Consider the following 19,316-nt stretch of genomic DNA (forward strand, 5'->3'; position numbering starts at 1 on the left):
GTGTCAAACCAGATTAACATTTGAGGGTTTTCCCCATTGGAATTGGAATTTCCCCCATTCTTGGAATTTACCAACTGGACTGATAGTCTGGGTGAAGTAGAACAATTTTCTATACTTTGTCACCAGATTCTGGCTAAAATAATACATCTACCTCTTTTTTCCCTTGCTTCATAGGTATTTTGAAGATTGACCAAATGGAAAAATAGAGAAACTGTAAACAAAAAGAGATCTAAAAAGTCTTAATTACTTCTACCTTAGCCATTGAGCACTTGACAATGTTGTTGAAGTTTGATTCATTTCAGCTTGGAATTAGCCAGTCACTGGATCTATGGGAATTTGTTAGTTCCCCAGGGTTCCAATTTTCACACCTGTGTGGAAGTTAATGGAGTTTTTTATTAAGGAGAAGGAAGTTCCTTTGTTCTTTTGTACTCTGAAGAGAAAGCAAAGCACTCAGGTGGGCTGCTCCCCACAAGAAAAACAATGCTGGAAAGCAATTATTTGACAACTGTAAATAATTTTTCCCAATAATGTTGGTACTAGCTCTGTCTGGCATGAAGGTTGTGAAGTCAGGTTTCTCCACAGTAGCCTGCTGTGCTTTGCATTTGAGGCTAGAACAGTGTTCAAAACTCTCCACAGTTTTGGCTCTTGCTGAAGATTGCTTGCAGAGTGCCACTAGTCTCTTTGAAATCCTTCCTGGAAAATGGGAGTGAGTGAAGGATTGGGTGGCTGCTTGGCAGGTCCAGGGGCAGAGTACCTGTATGGGAATGTGGTTATCTGTAACATACTGATATGTTTTATGGCTGTCTCTTCTAGTTTCTTGCTAGTCTGTGAAACTTTATTCAATAGAAGCATAAGACACATAGGGCAGTTATGAAATGTTTTCCCTCATGCCTTCAAATTTTTCACAGGAGTATCAAACCATGTGGAAATGGAACATGGTGGAAGTAGCAGGTGGCTCCCCAGAGGTCTCTCTGTGGCATGGTGTGGGTGCTTAGAGCACAGACAGCAGACTGAGGTTCTGTCCTGAAAGCTCACCTCACTGTCATCTCTGTTGCAGAGGATCTCTACAGGTTCTACATTTAAGGAGCTCCCCTAAGGATCAGGCTTTGTTTTCTCTGCAATGGGATACCCATACCAGGAGCTGCCAAGAGCAGAAATTCACCAACAAGGGCTTGAACTTGAGCTGACATTGTAGAAAAAGGAGATGACCAGTACTGCAGGTTCTTGCTTTTCTTGGCTTTCCCAGGTAGTTGTGAATTTATTGCAACATAACAAAGTATTTGTTCCAAACAAGTCAATTCTACAATCATCACAATCCAGAAGCTTTCTGAGTCTACTTTTGAGTGTTTAATTAGAGGGTTAAGTGGGTTAGGTGACATTCAAAGGTTGTAGAAGAGAAGGGTATTTGTGTAAAACTTACTGTTATAATGAGCAGGCATTTTGCCCCAAATATAGGCTGGACTGTGGTTTTGATCACACACTATTGTATCTCCAAGAGCTGGTCCCAGTCACAATGTCTTCTGTGCACATGTACCTTCTGAGCAGTAACCAATTGAAGGACAATTTTTACCCATGTATCTTATATCCAGATAATGCACTGCACTAGTTTAAAACCTCCACTAATCACAATGAAGAAGGTGCATCTAGTAAGGAGATAAACAAACAAAAAATGCAATAATCTGTAATAGAAAAGCTATTGGATTAATTGGTTTGCAACCAAACAAGTCTGCAGAGGGAAAAAAGTCACAGTAGCAAACTATCACAGCAAAGGAAAAGAGAGGTCATCCATCTTCTTGGCTATAACATATAATAACTTATCTTTTACAGGAGAATCAAACAATGTTCCATTGGATACAACAAAAAGGTTGTTTTCATGGCATATATTTACTAAACCATTGACATTTGTTTTTGATGGGTTTTTTTTATCATTATTGTTTCCTGACTGCATGTTTTTGCTTGTCAAATCCTACCTACTCTTTTAAACCCAGCTGCATATGTTCCAGAAGTTTGTGAAGATTGCTCTGTGGGGAAGTTAGAGATTCATATTTCATCACCAGATCTGTGTTTCACAGAATCATGGAATGGTCTGGGTTGAAAGGGACCTTAAGGACCACCCAGTTCCAAATCCTTTGCCATGGGCAGGGACACCTTCCACTAGAGCAGGTAGCTGAGCCCATCCAGCCTGGCCTTGAGCACTGCCAGGGATGGGGCATCCACAGCTTCTCTGGGCAATCTGTGCCAGTGTCTCAACAAGTTCACAGTAAGGAATTCCTTCCTAATATCTAATTTAAATGTGCTCTCTTTCAGTTTGAACCCATTCCCCTTTGTCCTGACACTATATGGGCTTTTAAATAGTCTCTCTTCATATTTCTTGTGGCTTCAGGTACTGAAAGAGGTTCTTGGTTTTGAGTAATGTTGGAGAAATATCTGAATACAGACAGATTATTTTGCATTCTTGACTCAAAAGGAGGATTTTGCCAGTCTAACTTTGAGTGTTACCTGAGCCATAACTTCAGACCTCAGTCACTTGTGTTTAACTGTAGCACAGAGAGATCTGTGTGTTTATAGATGGAGAGCAATGAGAAGGAGCTTTGGCACAGTAGAATGAGCTGTTTGATTTAGTTAAATTTGATTTAGTTAAATTTGATTTAGTTATCTTTGTTAAAAAATGTCCCACCAGCTAAGTACAGATATCTTTCTGCCACTGAAACAGTCCTTCTGCAGACATAGTTAGATACCAAAATTTGTGCCTTTGTGGTTGTATTTTGGTTTATTTGATGCACTAGATATGTTCTACCAGTACAAGATTATCTTTACAAATAAAATCTGTCTTGCTGTGAAGAGCTATAGTGATACTACTCAATGGCAATTAATTTTTTCATATAGGGCTGCTCAGTCACAGCAATTTCTGTGTCTTTCTGTGTGATTTCTTGACCTCAAATTTCACTCACTATTACTGAAAAGAGCCTTTCTTTCCTGTGGGTATCATCAAATGGCTTGAGGAAAATTACAGCACTCTTTGGAGCTCTGTGGTTTTTTCCTGTTTTTGAAGCATTTGAAGCTGCTAACATTTCATATAATTCTAGTACTCCTTCTCACTCACACAGTCTAAAGCCAGCTTGGATGTGCCTGCAAGATCTGTAACCAAGTATTTGTGGTGTAGGCACTGTCAGCTGTCATGTGAACGAGTTAATTGCTGCAATCAGGAGAAGATCACTGCAAAGAAACTTGGTCATTACAGCTACAAAAATTAGTTGAAAAGCACTGAACCAATATATGATTTTGGCTATGACTGCTTCCTATAAAACCAGCTTTAAGAAGATTGGATTGTAACAATTGGTTTAGGCATAGTAAAGGTCGAAATGGTTGGTTTGGCCCAGGTGTTTGGGGAACAATGCTGAAACATGGCAACTACAGATAAAGTTCTCTTGGTCAATAGGGTCTCTAGTCAAGCATGCAAGATTTCTTTCATTGTTCTAAGATATGTGAGCCTTGGCAAAGTCCTCTAGCAGCTAAAAGGATGGTGAGGTCATAAAAGAAAATGTGTATATCCCTAGTGGAATAGTCACAAGTTGCAGTGATTTTGATGAGTGATGGGATTTTTTTCAACAAAACGTGGTGGTGGGGAGGGCTGCAGTTTATTTCAGTGGTCTGTGATGCCTGGAGAAGGCAGCCCTATAAAAGATGAAGGCAGTTGAAGGTCAGCCAGTTGCAAGGCTCCAGTGACTCTGCTGAGTGTGGATGGGTCATCCATAACCTGTTTTCAAAACTGACACCTTTCTCCACATGTGTGTAGAGACTGAGATCTGAGCAGGAAAAACTGTGAGCTGCAGTATTAAGCCTGTCTTTGCTGCCAGTTTTGGTGACAAATGCCTGTGAAAGATGGGTGAAGCTGGAATCTGACTACTGCACCTGCACCTGCACAAGCCTCTGAGTGGAAACTGGTGGATATACAAATTAAATCATCTTTCCTAGGTATACACAGATTACCTGGCAGTTTTCAGGCTAAACTGCAAATACAGTGCTATAGTTAGGCTAATAACAGAGCCTGCATTTCTTTTGGGAGTGCTTTGCAGTTTTACTGCCCTTGCATGGACAGGAACAAGAGTTTTTCAGCCCTCCTTTCTTTGTGGTCCTTATAGGCAGCATCAAGTGTTCAGTTCAAATATGAAGAGGTCACCAATAAAATATCTGAATAAAATCTCTAGGACTTAGTAAGGTCATTGCAAATATAAATCAGGTTATTATTAAAGGAGTAAAAGAAAATACTTAACAGTGAGCATCAAGTGTGGAACACTTGACATGTAATCCATAAAATGTAACTACTTAAGGTGGGAAAACTAGTGTGGCTGCATGTTCCCCCTAAACCTCCCATGCCAGCAATCAGCTCATGACTGGTACTGAGAAATCATCTTGTGCACCAAGAGCTGGTGCAAGCTGCAGGTGATATATTGTCTTTTCTGGCCACCAGAAAGGTGCCCGAGACCAGCCATGCTGAGGGATGCCCAAACCATTCTCTGTCCTTCTCACCTCTGATCAAACCCCTAACCCTTTGTTTCTATTTCACAGCTGTGCACAGCTGTCCTCTCTCCATAGCTGCAACTTCTGCACTCTGAAGGCAGAAGCATTTGCTTTCATTTCAGGAGACAACTCTTGACAGGCACATGTAGAAAGAAGCAGCTCTGTGAGGCATTCATATTGCAATGGCTTTTCTCTGCTTTATGGAAAGCCTGTTCTTTAATTTCATTCTGAAGAAATGTCATAAATGCATTTTAATGACAGATCTGTAAGTGTTTGAGACTCCATTAGTCCCTCTTATTTTCTTCTTCTTCCCTCCATCAATTCAGAGTGGAACAGCCTTCCCTGGCTGGATGCCCTTCTTCTCTGAATTGGCTTGAGAAGGGTCATACAGTTCTGCTTTCCCTTAGGAATTCAGCCATCAGCCTACAGATCCTATAACGGTTTTACTGAGGTAATCGTACCCATAAAGTCTTTTTCTGCAATTTCAGAGACCTTTGACATGACTTGAATCATCTGTCTGAACTGCAGGTTGGTCTGTGAGAACTACAGAGGAGTAATGTTTGCACATGTGTCTTGGATGCAGCTTTATGGGCCAAAGGAAATTTCTTGCACATATTTTTTGGGGAAATTCTGTATGTCTAGTCCAAGTGCTCTGAGAAGGGAAGGGTGGATCTCACTTCAAGGCTGTAAAATGATGTTATCAGAGCCAAGAGCTCATGGAGATGAATGCAAGACATAAGACCTACATCTTTTAGAGCAGGGACTACCTCTTCTTTGGAGTCTGTCTTCACTGTAGGCATGATGTACTGCTAGGATTTGAATGAGAAAGAGCTTGGGGTTAGGAGTCTCTCACAACTGGCTGATAACACTCAATGTTGGAGGCTCAGTCTTTTTTGGCTACTTTGATCTTTTTGCCATTGACCAACATCTTGCTTCTAAATCCATTTTTTTGTTGGTAAAAAGAATTTTCCTTTCCACTGCGACATCCCAGAAACTGAACTTGTTCCAGGCACATTATGGAAGGCATGAAAATGCCATTCAGAGCCTGCAGCTTTCTCTCCCTTTATCTGTTATTATTATCTGCTTGGCAGCAAAACAATACTCCTGTGTTACCTGATATATTAATTGCACTGCTTTAAGTACACCCCCCAGGGAGAGCCTGTTTGTGCCTTCAACCCTTGACCTTATGCCTGAAAAGTTTTTTGATTCATTCCCCTCACATAAAGGCTATTTCTGCTTTGTCTCCAGTGAAAATATATTCTGCAGCTATATATTGAAATGCTGAGCAGTGTACAGAACAAGCTGGAAGATGTGTCCTTGATGGAGACTTGTCAGACTTTATTATCTTTTATTATCTTCCTAAACAGTTGAGGTTTCCAAGCTGTCTCAGGGCAAACAAGCTGGCCTCAGGCAAACAGGGAATAAGAGAAAGTCCTGATTGTCCTCTTTTGAAGAACTAGGGGTTTTTTTTATTGTTATTGACCCATAAATGACCAGCACTAGGCAAAACTGCCTGCTGGAGAGTGTGGAAATGAGGGGGTGACTGGAGCATCACATCCATGCCTAGTGTCACTCAGAGTTCCTCATATCACAACTGCTTTGCTATTACACAAAACAGTGTCAGAGTTCTGGCACTTTATATCTCTGGGAAAAACTTCCAGAGCCTGTCCTGGCCCATTCCCATGGACTACAGCAGATGGGTCCTGTAGGAACTGCACCTTTTTGCATATTGAAAGTGAAAGGGAAGCTTGATTAATGGTAATTTTAGAGTTCTAGAGCATCTTTCTAACTACGGCAATCAAAGAAAAAAACTGAGTGTAAAGGTGTTTGTCATTTTTGGAGATGGAATACAGCCCTTACCATTTTCTGATGGATTCATATGGTCCTACAAGCTCACTATCTGAAGCTCCTTTCAGTTGTTACACCTTTTCATCTGACTCACATTGAGGTTAAGCAAACTGAGTTTGTGAAGCAGCAGCTTCATGAGAAAAAAAAAAAGGGTCACTAGTTGCATTGCAGTTAAAAGAGTTAAAGAGGTAAAAGAAGGCTGTAAAATGCAGATTTTGCTAGGTACTGCTGGCATTGTTTCATCCACTGCCTCTCAGCCTGGAGTTTTGGAAATTTGTAGTAAAATTTAAATGCTGTGCTTTTGAAAGCATCTGCATTTCATATCAGTTTCCATCTGACCAGGCTTGCAGTTGGCCATTCACTGGGCTGGCATTAAACAAAGGCTTTTGTTCAGCAGCAGGCTGAGTTTACACAGCTGAGGAACGTGGATTGAAGCAGCCTGACTGACCCCTCCAGAAGCTCACACAATCTTTTTTGCTGACAGGGATGGGAGAGCAAGGGGGAATCTGGGGTCAGCTGGCCCCTTAACATCCTCAGAGTCATAACTTACTTCTCAGCATGTGTCTGTCTGCAGCAGAAGTCACCACAGGTCTCATGCAAACATGCAAACATCGCTTTCAGTGTGACTTTTTGGGTCAAGGGTTGTGCCCAGGGGTTGCTTCTGATGGGAAGAGAAATGCTGGGGATAGAAACTCAATGTTTTGAGCAGAATTGAAAGACTTGAAAGCCACTCACCTCACAATATCTTTTTTCTCAAAAATGTCATTATTTTTTTTTTTTTTTTCCACAAGGAAGAAATTCCACCAGAATTGTCAGGGAAGGAACTGTTATTGTCTCTTGGTAAACCAAGCTTGTAGGCAACTTTAAAAAACAAAACAAAACAAAACAAAACAAAACAAAACAAAAAAAAAAAAAAAAAAAAAAAAAAAAAGAAAGAGGAAAGACCAGAAAAATTGAGAACTCCATTCCCATGTTTCTGTCCATGCTAAGGAAAATAACCAGAAACAGGTGGCACATGTGCTCATAGATGTTGTTTTATGCACCCATGTGCCCCTTCAGGCTCTCCTGCATGCACACATGGTGCTGCCACATGAAAAGCTGCTCTGGTGCTCTCACATGCCAGGAGGTGCATTTAGAGCTGAGGGAGTCAGGGCACAGGGCCAGGTTCTCAAGGGTGTTAAGGCACTCAGCTCACATCAGCCAGAATCTAAATTCACAGAGATTTGCTTCCTCTGTCAAATTCCTCATCTGTTTAGAGCAACTCTCTAGCTGCTTCCCAAGGTTTCCTGGGTCCTGGTGTTGGCTGAATTGCTGAATTCTTCTTTCTTTGCTGGTCCCCAGTGCCACTCTCAAGCTGAACACCCTTGTGCAGGTTATTTTCTGTTGGGTGGCTCTTGGGACAGGAGGCTGCAGTTGTTGTCCTCCCCAGGTCCTTCCAAACCAACATTTGTTCTCTCCCACAGCTTCCAAATTTCCTCTGTATTTTTCTGGGATTACACTGAGCCTGAGGGTCTCTGCCATGTCACAGAGGTTCCTGCACTGTGAGGCAGGATTAGTTTCACCTGAGCTCTCTCTGGGCTAGCCTGACATCCCACTGAACAGTGCTCTCTGGGTGTGCCCTGAACTGCTCCTCTCCTGCCTTATCCTGTGTTCACACAGCTCTACACACACCAAGGAGTGGAGACTGCAACAAATACCATTGCCAATCAGAATGTTTTATTACAAAGGACAGTAAAATATGAGATGCTAATCTGAAGAAAACATCTCCTTCTAGACAGAGGCAAAACTGGCATAAAAGTTGTCTTCCTGTGATTAGAATTCTGTCATCTGTAGAAGATTCAGTTCAATGGCTGAATAAGGTGAGGATCAAAGTAATTTCTTCAGATTTCTTCTGGTTTCTTTCCTGCTGGATAGTGGAAAGATCAAAACAAGTAAAATCTACAGAAGCAGCAGCAGCAGCACATTATTCTCTGAAATTAGGATTTCTTAAGAGTAATCTATGGCCCAGAACACTCATTTCAAGTGTGTAACTTTATACAAATCTCCCACTGGAATATGTCATAAGTTTCAAAACAAGATGGATGGTCAGAGTTAACAATTGCACAATATATCTCTTCCCAAGGAAAGGACTTTTCTGCAGTTTCTAATCCACATTGACTCCAGTTCTTTTTGCAGTGTGGGCCAGAATGGGTCATTCTGATCTACAGCAATATGGGATTTGCTTATTCCTCATTATTCTGCATGTTTTTCATCGTGCTCCCAGAAAAAAAAAAAAAAAAGAAGTCTCTAATCCTCTTCTTTTTTTACAACTGCTTGCCTGATACTTTCTGAAACATTACCTCTCCTGGCACACATCTGATTTCAGCTGGAAGATGGGGAGCAGGGTGTGTTGTACTCTGAAAGGGCATATTCATCTGGGAAGAAGAAAGGAAGAAGACATTTGGATGAGAGTGAGAAACCATTCTGACCCCAGTCTATCTGCACCTGTCATTAACATGCTACAAAACAGAAGACATTTGATAAATTTTGGGATAGACTCCCACTTGTCAAGGCACCCAGTTGCAAGGGTGCACAGTCAGACCAGTGCACTGTGACCATGTTTGTCAGGACACCATTGCTGTCACCATGCTAGATGTGGAGCAGGTGGCAGAAAATGCACTCCAGGGTCAATTCTCTGACTACTACTACTGCTGCTGCTAATCTGCTAGGATGCAGCTCAAGAAAGGTGGCCAGGCACTTATTTTTCTAGTTCTAGTTACTTAAACTCCTCTTTTGTTAAGTGGCACTGTCATTCCTACCTAAGTATTTAAGTTCCACTAAGGAAGATCCTTTTGCTGCAGCCTACTATGACAATATTGAGTAAAAAATTTAGTGAATGCAGTTCAGGGAAGTCAGGAACACTGCTGCCTCTGAGTTATTGATTTTAACCATCATGTCCAAACTGTGGAAAGAAAGTGGAACCACATGCCTTTTTGGATGTGTTTTGTAAGAAAGAAGCTCTCGTGTATCACTTCCTCAACTGCTTTATGTTGAAATGAAGCAAGAAATGCAAATTCAGGAGGGCAGGCACTGTTTGTGCCCTGCACAACCTTTGCAGCCCAGCAATCAAAACCAGCAGAATTGCTAAGTGGGTCTCTCCTCTTGTCTCTCCTTTGTGTCCCACAGGTTTTACCAAGGCCTGCTGGGTCACCTACCTGTTTCATAGTAATCATATATATGTACAGGCACTGGTTTGATGTCTGACACAGGCAGGCTTTGCTCCACACTGAAGGAGAAGCTGATTTCCTTCTGGGACACCTGGAAATGGCAGGACAAGAAGACGCATCAGAACTTTTCATAACTATCCCTAAGGATAAGGTTGAACAGGTTAATTTCTGAATCAGGCTGTGTGACAATGTGCCATTGTACAGCTCCCTCCAGTCTGTAAACTGGATGGTAAATCAGATAATTGTCTAAAAGCTGTTGCTAATCATGTGTTGTTGCTAAAATTGCATGCTCTTTTCTTTCCTTCTCTTCCTCCTCCTATTTCCATTGCCAATTACCCCAACCTAATTCCCTGTTAGTGTGGTTTTCAGCACATCAGCATTCATCCCGTAATCAAAAATTGCTGTTAGTTTCTTTCCTTGCCTTTTCCCAGCTAAAATCGCCCCTAAGAATCTTCTCCCTACGTTTCTCCATTTGATTACTTTGACTGCAAGACCTCCATTATCCCCTGTGATGTTGGATTGAGTAAAGCACCTTTACACCTTTAAGGCATGGGTATTGTTAATATGCTATTAATAAGATTTTTCGTTTATCTAGGAGCCTCTTTTAAACTTCCAGTTTAATAAAATTGAAGGGGAACCTCCCAAACTTACCTTCTGAAGGTAGAAGAGAATGTGGTTGTTCTTGATGTCTGCACGATCCACAACAGAATTCTCGTGCCGCAGCTTTAAATGAAGCAAAATACAGCAATGTTAGCAGGGGGGACTGGCCAAGGAGGCTGAGATTCCACAGCAAAGTGCATTTAAAGTGGCTGCTGAGCTCCTTTTATGCCACCCCGCCATCTAGTCGCCAAAAAAAGAAATGCAAGCTGAGTGTTTTTGTAATCTGATGTGTGCAGAGCAGTCTCAGTGGTGAACAGTTCCACCAGTCAGCTTTGATACTTGTGGCTTTCATCACCAACCTAAGAATTCTCTCATTTCAAAGAGAATTTGCAATTAATTTCTACAGTTCAAGCTGACTCACTTGCTGGTCCATTGTATGTTTCAAATAAAAGTTTAAAAACATTCAGAAAAAATGTGAACAAAATTATTTTAATGTCGAAACATACAAACCTAAAATATTCCAAACTTTTAAAAAGAGCTGCTTTCCCCCAAGTGTATATGAAGAGGAGTAGGATGCCAAACAGAATAGCATCTTAACAGAAAAAATCTTCCAAAGAAAATGCATTAGTTTCAGGCCTGAATGATTATAAATACACAAAGGTATGAGTAGACTCTACAAATAATTTCATTCTTCTTCTAATCTACTTGAAAATTACAGCTCATGACTTGAAGGTAACTCATCTATTGTGAACCTAAATTGTATTAGGAACCTAAATGAGGTGCTTATCAGTGTTGTCCCCAGAGTTGTCATCATCATAACCAAATTTCTGGATAGTAAAGGAGGAGGATCAACCTCCTTTTTTTGGTTGTTTGCTAAACTGTACTGTAAAGGATGAAATAACCTTTGTCAAAGGGGTAATAATGCAAAATGCCAATTAAAGCAATTTAACTATGGCAGAGGTATTTCTCACATAGATTCTGTTAGGCTGTGTGACTGCAGACTCACACACACAGACAGTAAGGAGTGCAGGGAAACCCCGTGAACTGAGCAGAGCCCCTGGAACACTCTGACCTGCCTCCCTTGGTGCAGTGACCTGCCCATTGTCAGTGTCAGACCCACCAGGTGAGCCAGCAGCAGAATACCCCAGATCACCTTGCAGACTGAAGGGGAATGCTGCCTGCAGACCATGGGGCTGGGTAAGGGATGCTGGGACTCAAGGAAGAGTTATTACAGGGAATTTAGGGGGAGAACCAGAAGTAACAAAGAGAGGGAGAAAATCCAGTTGGAAGGAAAAGGGGTGGAAAGTGAGATAAAAGAGGCCAGTTGCACATGAGCAGGTTGGTGGTCAGCACACTTGTCTGCCCTGCACCACAACCTCTCCTGCCTTCTTATTAATCTCTGTTCCTGGCAATTTTCCAGGGTGAAAGGCTCTGTATTCTGTGTGAACATATGTATGTCAGCATGTGGCCACTAGTGATAAACTGCAATAGCAGCCAGCTGCTGAGTCAGCCATAAACTCTACGCAAATCCTGCAGACACCAGAGGATCCAAGGCAGCTACCAGAGGGACCAGGGTGTCTGAGCCTGTTTCTGGAGAATCCATAGAGTCTCTGGGAGGTGGGCACTGGTCTGGAGCAGCTAGTGGAGACTTCTCTGCATGTCTCTGTGTGTATGTGTTTGACATCACTGTGAAACCAGGGGACCCCAGCTCATGTGCTGCAAGTTAAAGAATGCTTATAGAGGCCCTCACCATGCACACATGTGGGTGGTGGGCACCTCAGCTCCAGGCTGAGGCTTGAAGGATGCACATGTCCAGGTGCCAGCAACTCAACAGAGCAAGGCTGCAGGGGCAGCTGCTGGGCAGACTGAGTGCAGCCACCACAAGGAGCCACATTGTGTATTTGCATGTATATATGTGCTTGTGTTATTTATGTATGTATTTATTTATTTATCTTTTCCTCAAATGAGATTTTAATCTGATCAGGCAGAAAAGGGAACAGGATAAGGCCATTTGTGCTATCTGTGTTTGTGGAAGTGCTGTCTTTCCTGTCTACTGATCTGTGTGTCACATATATTATGTATATATGGATATATATGTGTAGTGTGCATGTCTGCTTACTGGGAATATACACTGAACTTTGCTGTTGGTTGGACCTGAGGATATGAAGTCTTATCTCTCCTGGGCCACTGGATTTGGTGACTACTAACAGAATTGTCTCTAACACATAAACAGCTACAAATTTGAAACACAATATGTGAGAGAAGGCTATGCCCAGGGACTTTGCAGAATTCCTGTGGGCTCAGATTTGCTAATCAGAGACTATGTTTATCAACTTCCTGGTTTTTTTAGGCTTTATCATTCACATTGGTCCTACTTTTTACCTTTTTCAGGGAAGATTCTTCAGGAACAAATCCTGAGAGCATTTTCACATCAATAATAGCCATGTTGGAGACATTGCGGTTTCCTGTGTATCTGAAATGAGAAAAGTTCTGTCAGTCTGGTCTGCAAATGGAAAGGAGACCAGTGAATGACATTTTTAGCTCCCAGTAATCCTGTTTTTCTTCCTACAGCTGCAGAGCAGCAGTTAACTGCCTGTACTTGATCCTTTCTTGGATACTTTACCAAACAGTGAATGCAAGGGGGTAGGTCAGCAAAAGGAAATTACCTGGCAGAGAGGACAAGGTCAAACTTTGGTGGAAAGCTGCCTGTGCAAGACTCATTTGCTGTCCTTACAGACAGAGAGAATCCTGCAGCTTTTTTTGGCAAATGGATGTTGTATCTCAGGGTGGTCTGAAAGAGATAGGAAGTGTGAGATGATCAGAGACTTAAAGCACAGCATGGCATATGGAGAGGAATAAAGCGTGGAGAGCCCCCCTGCTCAGGTCCCAGAGGGTGGTGCTGAGTCCCCAGCTTGCTTACCTGCACATAGACACAGCCAGTGCCATTCACCTCCACTCTGTATCTCCCTGGAATAGTGGGTAAGGAAGCCTGCTGCTGTAGGAAACGGTTCTTGTCATTCACCTGGAAAATCTTACTGGGGGTCTCCATGAAGTGGACTCCAACAGTATTAAGATTTTTTTTGGAGAAGGTGAGATATCCGTACTGGGCTAAAGCTTGGAGAGCAACCACAGTGTCCTGAAAAGAAGAACATGATCCCCAGTTAGATACCCAGGTGTAAGATGGTATGTGAGGTCCAGAGAGCATCATGACAAGAATAATTAAGGGACTGGATTGTCTCTTACAAGGAAGGGCTGACACAAATGGGTCTGTTCAGCCTTGAGCAGAGACAACTGAGAGGGGATCTCACAAATATCTGAAGGGAGGCTGTCCAGAGGATGATTCCAGGCACTTCTTAGAGGTGCTAAGTGATAGAAGTAGAGGCAATGGGCAGAAATGGATGCACAAGAAGTTCCACCTGAGCATGAGGAAGAACTTCACTATATGGGTGACCATGCACTAGAACAGGCTGCCCAGAGAGGTTGTGGAGTCACCCACTGGAGATACTGAAGAACTGTCTGGACACAATCCTGTGCCACGTGCTCTGGGATGACCCTGACTGAGCAGGGAGGTTGGACCAAATGGCCCACTGTGGTCCCTTCCAGCCTGACCCATTCTGGATTCTGTGATTCTGGAGCAACAGATTTTAATTATCGCAGAAGACCTGGGATAATGTGTCAGCAGTGACTGCTGTGCATGGCTAATTTGGAATTCAGGTAAATTCTCATTGCTTAAAACCAAATTATGTGTAAAGCTATGAAGGTCATGGTGTGCCTTTGACAAGGCAAGCACCAGTGTTGTTCAAATCCATGTGCAGTCAGAAAGATTTGTCATTTATCAAGATTCAGCTTGCAGACTGTACTGCTCCAAGACACTTTCTTTTTACCACACCCAGTTGTTACCTGGGTGGAGGAGAAGCCACCATATGGGTTCTGTTGTTTGATAAGCCAGTACACAATGCGGGAAACATAGGATAAGTCTTCTGGAGTGAGTTTGGTTCTGTTGAGCAGAGCCAGGAGCACATAGCTGGTCATTTCAATCTCAGCAGAAGGGGCACGGGAATGGAAGCCAGAGAAGTGTTCTGCTGGTGGCTGGTTTTCTCTCTGCCAGTGAACAGATCCACCTGAAAACAGAGAAGTAGGGTGTAAAAAAAATGGAAAAATAAGTTTTTTTCAGATCAGTCCTGAACTGGGTAAGTTTTACTTGCACTTACCAGCCCTGACAGCTGCCCCATCCAGCTGCTCAAGGAAGAACTGGCGTCTCTCCTCTCTGCCAGCCAAGCCATAAACATAGGCAAGCAGGGCCTGGTTGTACAGGTTGTGGACCCCACTGCTAAAGGCAGTCTCCAAGCAGTTCATGCCACTCCGAATGACAGGATGCTGGTAATGCAAAACACAGTAGGGTTACTTGGATTCGTGTCTCCACACAATACGTTTTAAAGACTTCTATCATTGCTTAAGCTGCAATCTCTGACTCTTCATGGCATTTTTAAGGGCCTACAGAGTGTATCCTGTAAAAAAATGCCCTTCCAGTCATGCTGCCTCCTTTCTGCATTTATTTAGAGGCAACCAGAATAAGAGAGCACTGTTTCTTTTCCTGACTCATGAGATGATCCTATTCAAGTGAAACCTTTGTCCCTTTAGCAATAAGATGTGGACTGTTTTTACAGAACTATGTAAAGTGTATTGAAACCTCATGATTAAGCAGGCTCTCTCAAATGGATATTGCTCACTTGCTAGCTATAACTACCAAGGTAACTCTTCAGACCTTTTAGCCTTATCTCTGTGAACTCCTCTTCATCTCAGACATCACCAGCACACTACTAACCATGTTGTGTCTCTGCAGCTTCACTTAAACCTGTGGCACCAGGTTTTGGAGCTTCCTATGGAAATACTGGAAACTAAATTCATGTGGCTATAGGGCTCCTTGATTCTGCATAATGTTTTCGTCCTGTTGGTCTCATGTACCTTGATGGTGGCCCATACCCCATGTCTGAGAGATGTTAAAAAATCAGAACATCTAGAACATGTTTGTCAGATTTGGAACAATGCTCCTCCTTCCCATTATATAAGGAACAAAGCCAGCATAAAAACAAGGTCACAAGTATATGCAGGAAATATATCACAGAGAACAGAACTTGGCTCTCATTTCCCAATGCTTAGTACTACAACCAGCAGCTCAAAATTCCCTTTCATTACTAAGATTTCCATAGGGAAACAGAAACACCACTTGGAACTAAATGTGCAAAGTGAGTTTGTAGACTGAAGATTTGGATAGCTTGAACTTTGGACTGGGCAAATTCAGAGAAAATTTCAAAGTGAACTCTGGATGGAGTGGGCAAATTCAGTCTGGTTTTTGCACCTACTTAGACAACCATTGTCTAAAATAGCTGGATTCCTCAGGGGTGTTTCAAGTGAATCCATAGGTACTGGATATGTAGCTGATTTGAAACACACATTAAATACTTGCAGGGGACTGCAGGGTTCTGAAAACACCTACAATCAACTGCTGCTCTACCATCAGTATTGCAGCTCCTCATTGTAAAAGAGTGCTGATGTGAGGACTGTGATTTGTGCAGTTTGACAAAAGGCTGATTGGGCTAGCAGCACCAAACACTTACTGCAGCAGAGTGTCCAGCCTCCAGCAATGATGCCACAACATAGGCTGTGAGGGAGTACTCAGCTTCTTCTCCACCCTGATGAAATATAAGCAAAGAACTAGTTAGGACAAATGTCCTAGAAGGAAACAGCATATGAATTAATCCATAGGTCAAATATTAGTTATATTTGAGATCAGCAGTAATTTCTGTCTCCCTGTGTGCACAGGAACAAGAAAGATCAAGCTCATACAGGATAAAGCCAAAGTAGTTGGTTGCATCTTCTTGACTTTCGTACCTGTGTAATAAAACAGACAATAGCTTGTGGCTGAGCACACAATACAGTGGTGGAAAATGAAACCTGAGACTTGTAATTCAGAAAGTTCTGCTTGTTTTTACCACATCATCAAGAGCACACGTAAGAATCATGCCCTGCTTGCATAGTAGAGACACGAGATGACAGTACTAGGCAGAGTAAGGGTCTGGTGAAGACTAAGTTTGTGTCTTACCCAAATAAAACCAGACTGCAGGACTGGAAGTTTGCAGCTATACTTATCTCAGTTACCTTCAAAGCATTGTTGAAATGTGATCCAGCAGTTTCAAAGCAGCCATCTGACTTCTGCTTGCTTGCCAGCCAGATCAAAGTCTGAGACTGGACGTTGTCATCAATGTAGATGTAGCGCTTGGCTTGCTCCAGGGACTTGTACACAAAGGCAGTGAGCCTGCAGGTGATGCAGAAACAGAAAACAGGTGTGGTGTGAGCAAGACTAAGGACACTCACCAGTGCATAGGATGTGCAGAGAAAATGACATTAAAAAAACACTTAATAATGTTTGAGGTAAAAGAAGTGTTTTCTAAGTTTTAAATAAATAATATACATAAAATACTTATACTAAAAACTGGCCTGATATGTCTCCATTACTGTGCCCAAACCATTCTTTTGGAGTAATGGTAAAGTATAGATGCAGTTTGATGATTAATGTCAGCAATTTCAGTCTTAGTTAATTGAATTATGAAACAAACCAGGTTGGAAGGGACTTTTCAAAGTCTCCTGTTCAAACACCTGCTTAAACTAAGGCCAACTTCAGAGCTGTGTCAGGCTTCTCAGTCTTTTGTCCAGTCATGTGAAGGTCTCTAGGGATAGAGATATCCACATCCTCTCTGGGCATTTGTCTCAGTGCTACAGCCTTCTCCTGGGGAAGATTTTTATTCCTTCTGCCCACTTGGAGTTGTCTCTGTAGCAGCTTGAGTGAGGACAAATTCTTATCCTTACTCTGCAGCCCCAACAAGAGCCTGACTGTATTTCCACAGCCCCCATCTAGGCAGCAGAAAAGTTTATGCAGGTCTCCCATTAGCTTCCTCTTCTACAGGCTAAAAAATCCAGACCCTTCAGTTTCCTGTTGAACATAATGTACTCCAGCTCCCAACCATCATACCATCTTTTTGCTGCTCTCTTTCCAGTTATTAATTTCTCCTTTACTAGGGGATTCCAATTATTGAACTATATTCATTTAGTCTATTAAAAATAAGAATCACTGAATACTTGTATTTTTCAAAGCCTAAAGATCCTGTGCTGGGGAAACAGAGAGTGTCACCACTTACCACACACTCCCTTCTGCATCTCGTAACCCAAAGGAGCTGTAGGATCCATCCCGGTGTTTGTATGATAGCTGTTTCTGGTAGCCTGAAAACACAATAAAGAAGACACATTTTCTAATCACAGAAAAGGGTTAGTTCTGCTGTTTGTTCAACTGAAGCAGTAAGACTTTTGGATTTTTGTCAGGTAACGTATGTTTGGTGAATAATGGAACCACTATGAATTCCAGCTGCTTTTGCTCCTGGAAGAACAACATGCTGCTTTTGGGGTGCTCCCATTGCCTGCTCCTATGCAATTACTGTGGTACTGGAATTCTGAGATCAGTGCTCACCACGGAGAGCTGAAGAGTTCAAGGCAAACAACCACAATACTAGACCACAGAATCACAGTTTATATGGGTTGGAAGGGACCAACAATGGTCATCAAGTCCACCTGTTAACCAAGCCCCAAAAATCACACCACCTGCCTGGCAGCATTGTCCAAATGCTGCTTAAACTCTGCCAGGCTTGGTCCTGTGGCCATTTCCCTGGGGAAGAAGATGGAAGAATCTGAAAAACTCTTACCTGTGGATAAATAACCAGTACCCCTGACTCTAATCTCTTCAGTCAGCTGCCCAGTTTTATTCAGATAATCCAGGGCATAGATGTTGGGTGTGAACAGGGCCATGTTCTGTTCCCCACAGCCATAAGGCATATGGAGGAGGTTATCCATGTTCCTCAGGGCTGTACCCAAAATGTCTCCTGAAGAGTGAAAAGTGTGAGAAGTCAGCTCAGCTCAGACATGCTGTTGTTACATAGCATTACACATTGCTCTTTGCTTTCTTATTATGAACCCAAGGGCAATGACTAATACAGAGTAATCATAGTAACCAAAGACACATCACAGAAGTGGTGAACTGCCCCCATTTTTCTTATCTAGGTGATGGACACCTGGGAGAAACTGAGAATTTGGGAGAAAAAAATGAGAATAAATACTGGCTGGCATGGCTTCTGTGAAACAGCTATGGGTCCTTGGAAGTGTTAGATTTCCCTGCCCTTTACAACCTGCTTCCTGCTTTTGCACATACATGTGAAAATGTTGTGTGGGGTAGGATGGTGATGGGCTGCAGAGGCTGCATCACACAGACACCCAAACCAACTCTGTTTAGAAAACAGACTGAGTTCAGAACCTCAGAAAAATCTCACTGAAGAGAACCTTCAAGTCTTAATAATGACTTTCAGATTAGTAGAGTTGATTTGGACCTGAAACTTTTATTCTATGGGGGCTTATTGACTTATAAATGTTTTTCATTATGCAAAATGATAAATTGGAAATTATGCAGTCGGTAAAGTTCTGAAGATTTCTTTCCAAGAAATTAAGATAAATTTTTTCAAAGAAGTCTGCCTTATGCTACTTTTCATCTGAGTCAGCTGTTTTACTATTCTGAACTGGATATGCTAATGCAGTGTAATCTGAAATGCAATATAAATGGAAATTATTGGACCATTTTGTCCTCTCTTGATATGAGAGAATTGTGAACAAATTTTTCCTCTCACTGCCATTGTGTGAAGCAGAAAACTTACCTTCCAAAATCAGGAATAATTACTTCTTCAACTTTACATAAGATTTGTGTGTGTATACATGATGGCACTTGGTGCAACACAAGAGAAACACCATTTTGCATTTAGTCTAAGTACTAAACTTACCAATGACAGAAAAATAAGCTCTGGCTGATCCCTGCACTAGGTTTCTTGGCAGGCTGAGAGACACTTGTTCAGAAATCTTTTTGCCTGATGAGAAAATGTGAAAAGAAAAATTGTTAAAATTATGGGCTTTTTTTACAGAAGTCTTGACTGTTGTAGGCTTCAGTCTGGGTAAGGAAAATGCCACAGAGACTTGCCCAATGAGCCAAATGGATCTGAAAATCCTGAATTTTAGCCTAGCACACTGGCCCTGTGTCCTAGTCACCCT

The 19,316-nt window shown here is 42.1% G+C and overlaps 1 protein-coding gene across 2 annotated transcripts in view; it reads right to left on the minus strand.

The window, feature by feature from the left end:
- Positions 1 to 8,064: 8,064 nt before the first annotated feature.
- The window catches only part of LOC130261643 (ovostatin-like), a 28,019-nt gene continuing 16,767 nt past the window's right edge, over positions 8,065 to 19,316 (minus strand). The window contains exons 23-36 of one of the 2 annotated variants that reach the window (XM_056508136.1): positions 19,052 to 19,135; positions 17,930 to 18,106; positions 17,372 to 17,453; positions 16,335 to 16,491; positions 15,794 to 15,868; positions 14,387 to 14,552; positions 14,076 to 14,296; positions 13,096 to 13,311; positions 12,842 to 12,966; positions 12,558 to 12,648; positions 10,227 to 10,298; positions 9,564 to 9,666; positions 8,709 to 8,783; positions 8,065 to 8,272 (exon numbers count right to left, since the gene is read on the minus strand). In XM_056508136.1, coding sequence (XP_056364111.1) covers positions 8,731 to 8,783; positions 9,564 to 9,666; positions 10,227 to 10,298; positions 12,558 to 12,648; positions 12,842 to 12,966; positions 13,096 to 13,311; positions 14,076 to 14,296; positions 14,387 to 14,552; positions 15,794 to 15,868; positions 16,335 to 16,491; positions 17,372 to 17,453; positions 17,930 to 18,106; positions 19,052 to 19,135 — 1,622 coding nt within the window. In that variant the 3' untranslated portion in view covers positions 8,065 to 8,272; positions 8,709 to 8,730. Of the gene's footprint in view, positions 8,276 to 8,708; positions 8,784 to 9,563; positions 9,667 to 10,226; positions 10,299 to 12,557; positions 12,649 to 12,841; positions 12,967 to 13,095; positions 13,312 to 14,075; positions 14,297 to 14,386; positions 14,553 to 15,793; positions 15,869 to 16,334; positions 16,492 to 17,371; positions 17,454 to 17,929; positions 18,107 to 19,051; positions 19,136 to 19,316 lie in introns of both variants that reach the window. The other variant, XM_056508222.1, reaches the window with a different exon arrangement.

This window comes from Oenanthe melanoleuca, chromosome 1 (genome assembly GCF_029582105.1).
Source record: "Oenanthe melanoleuca isolate GR-GAL-2019-014 chromosome 1, OMel1.0, whole genome shotgun sequence".
Lineage (NCBI taxonomy): Eukaryota > Metazoa > Chordata > Aves > Passeriformes > Muscicapidae > Oenanthe > Oenanthe melanoleuca.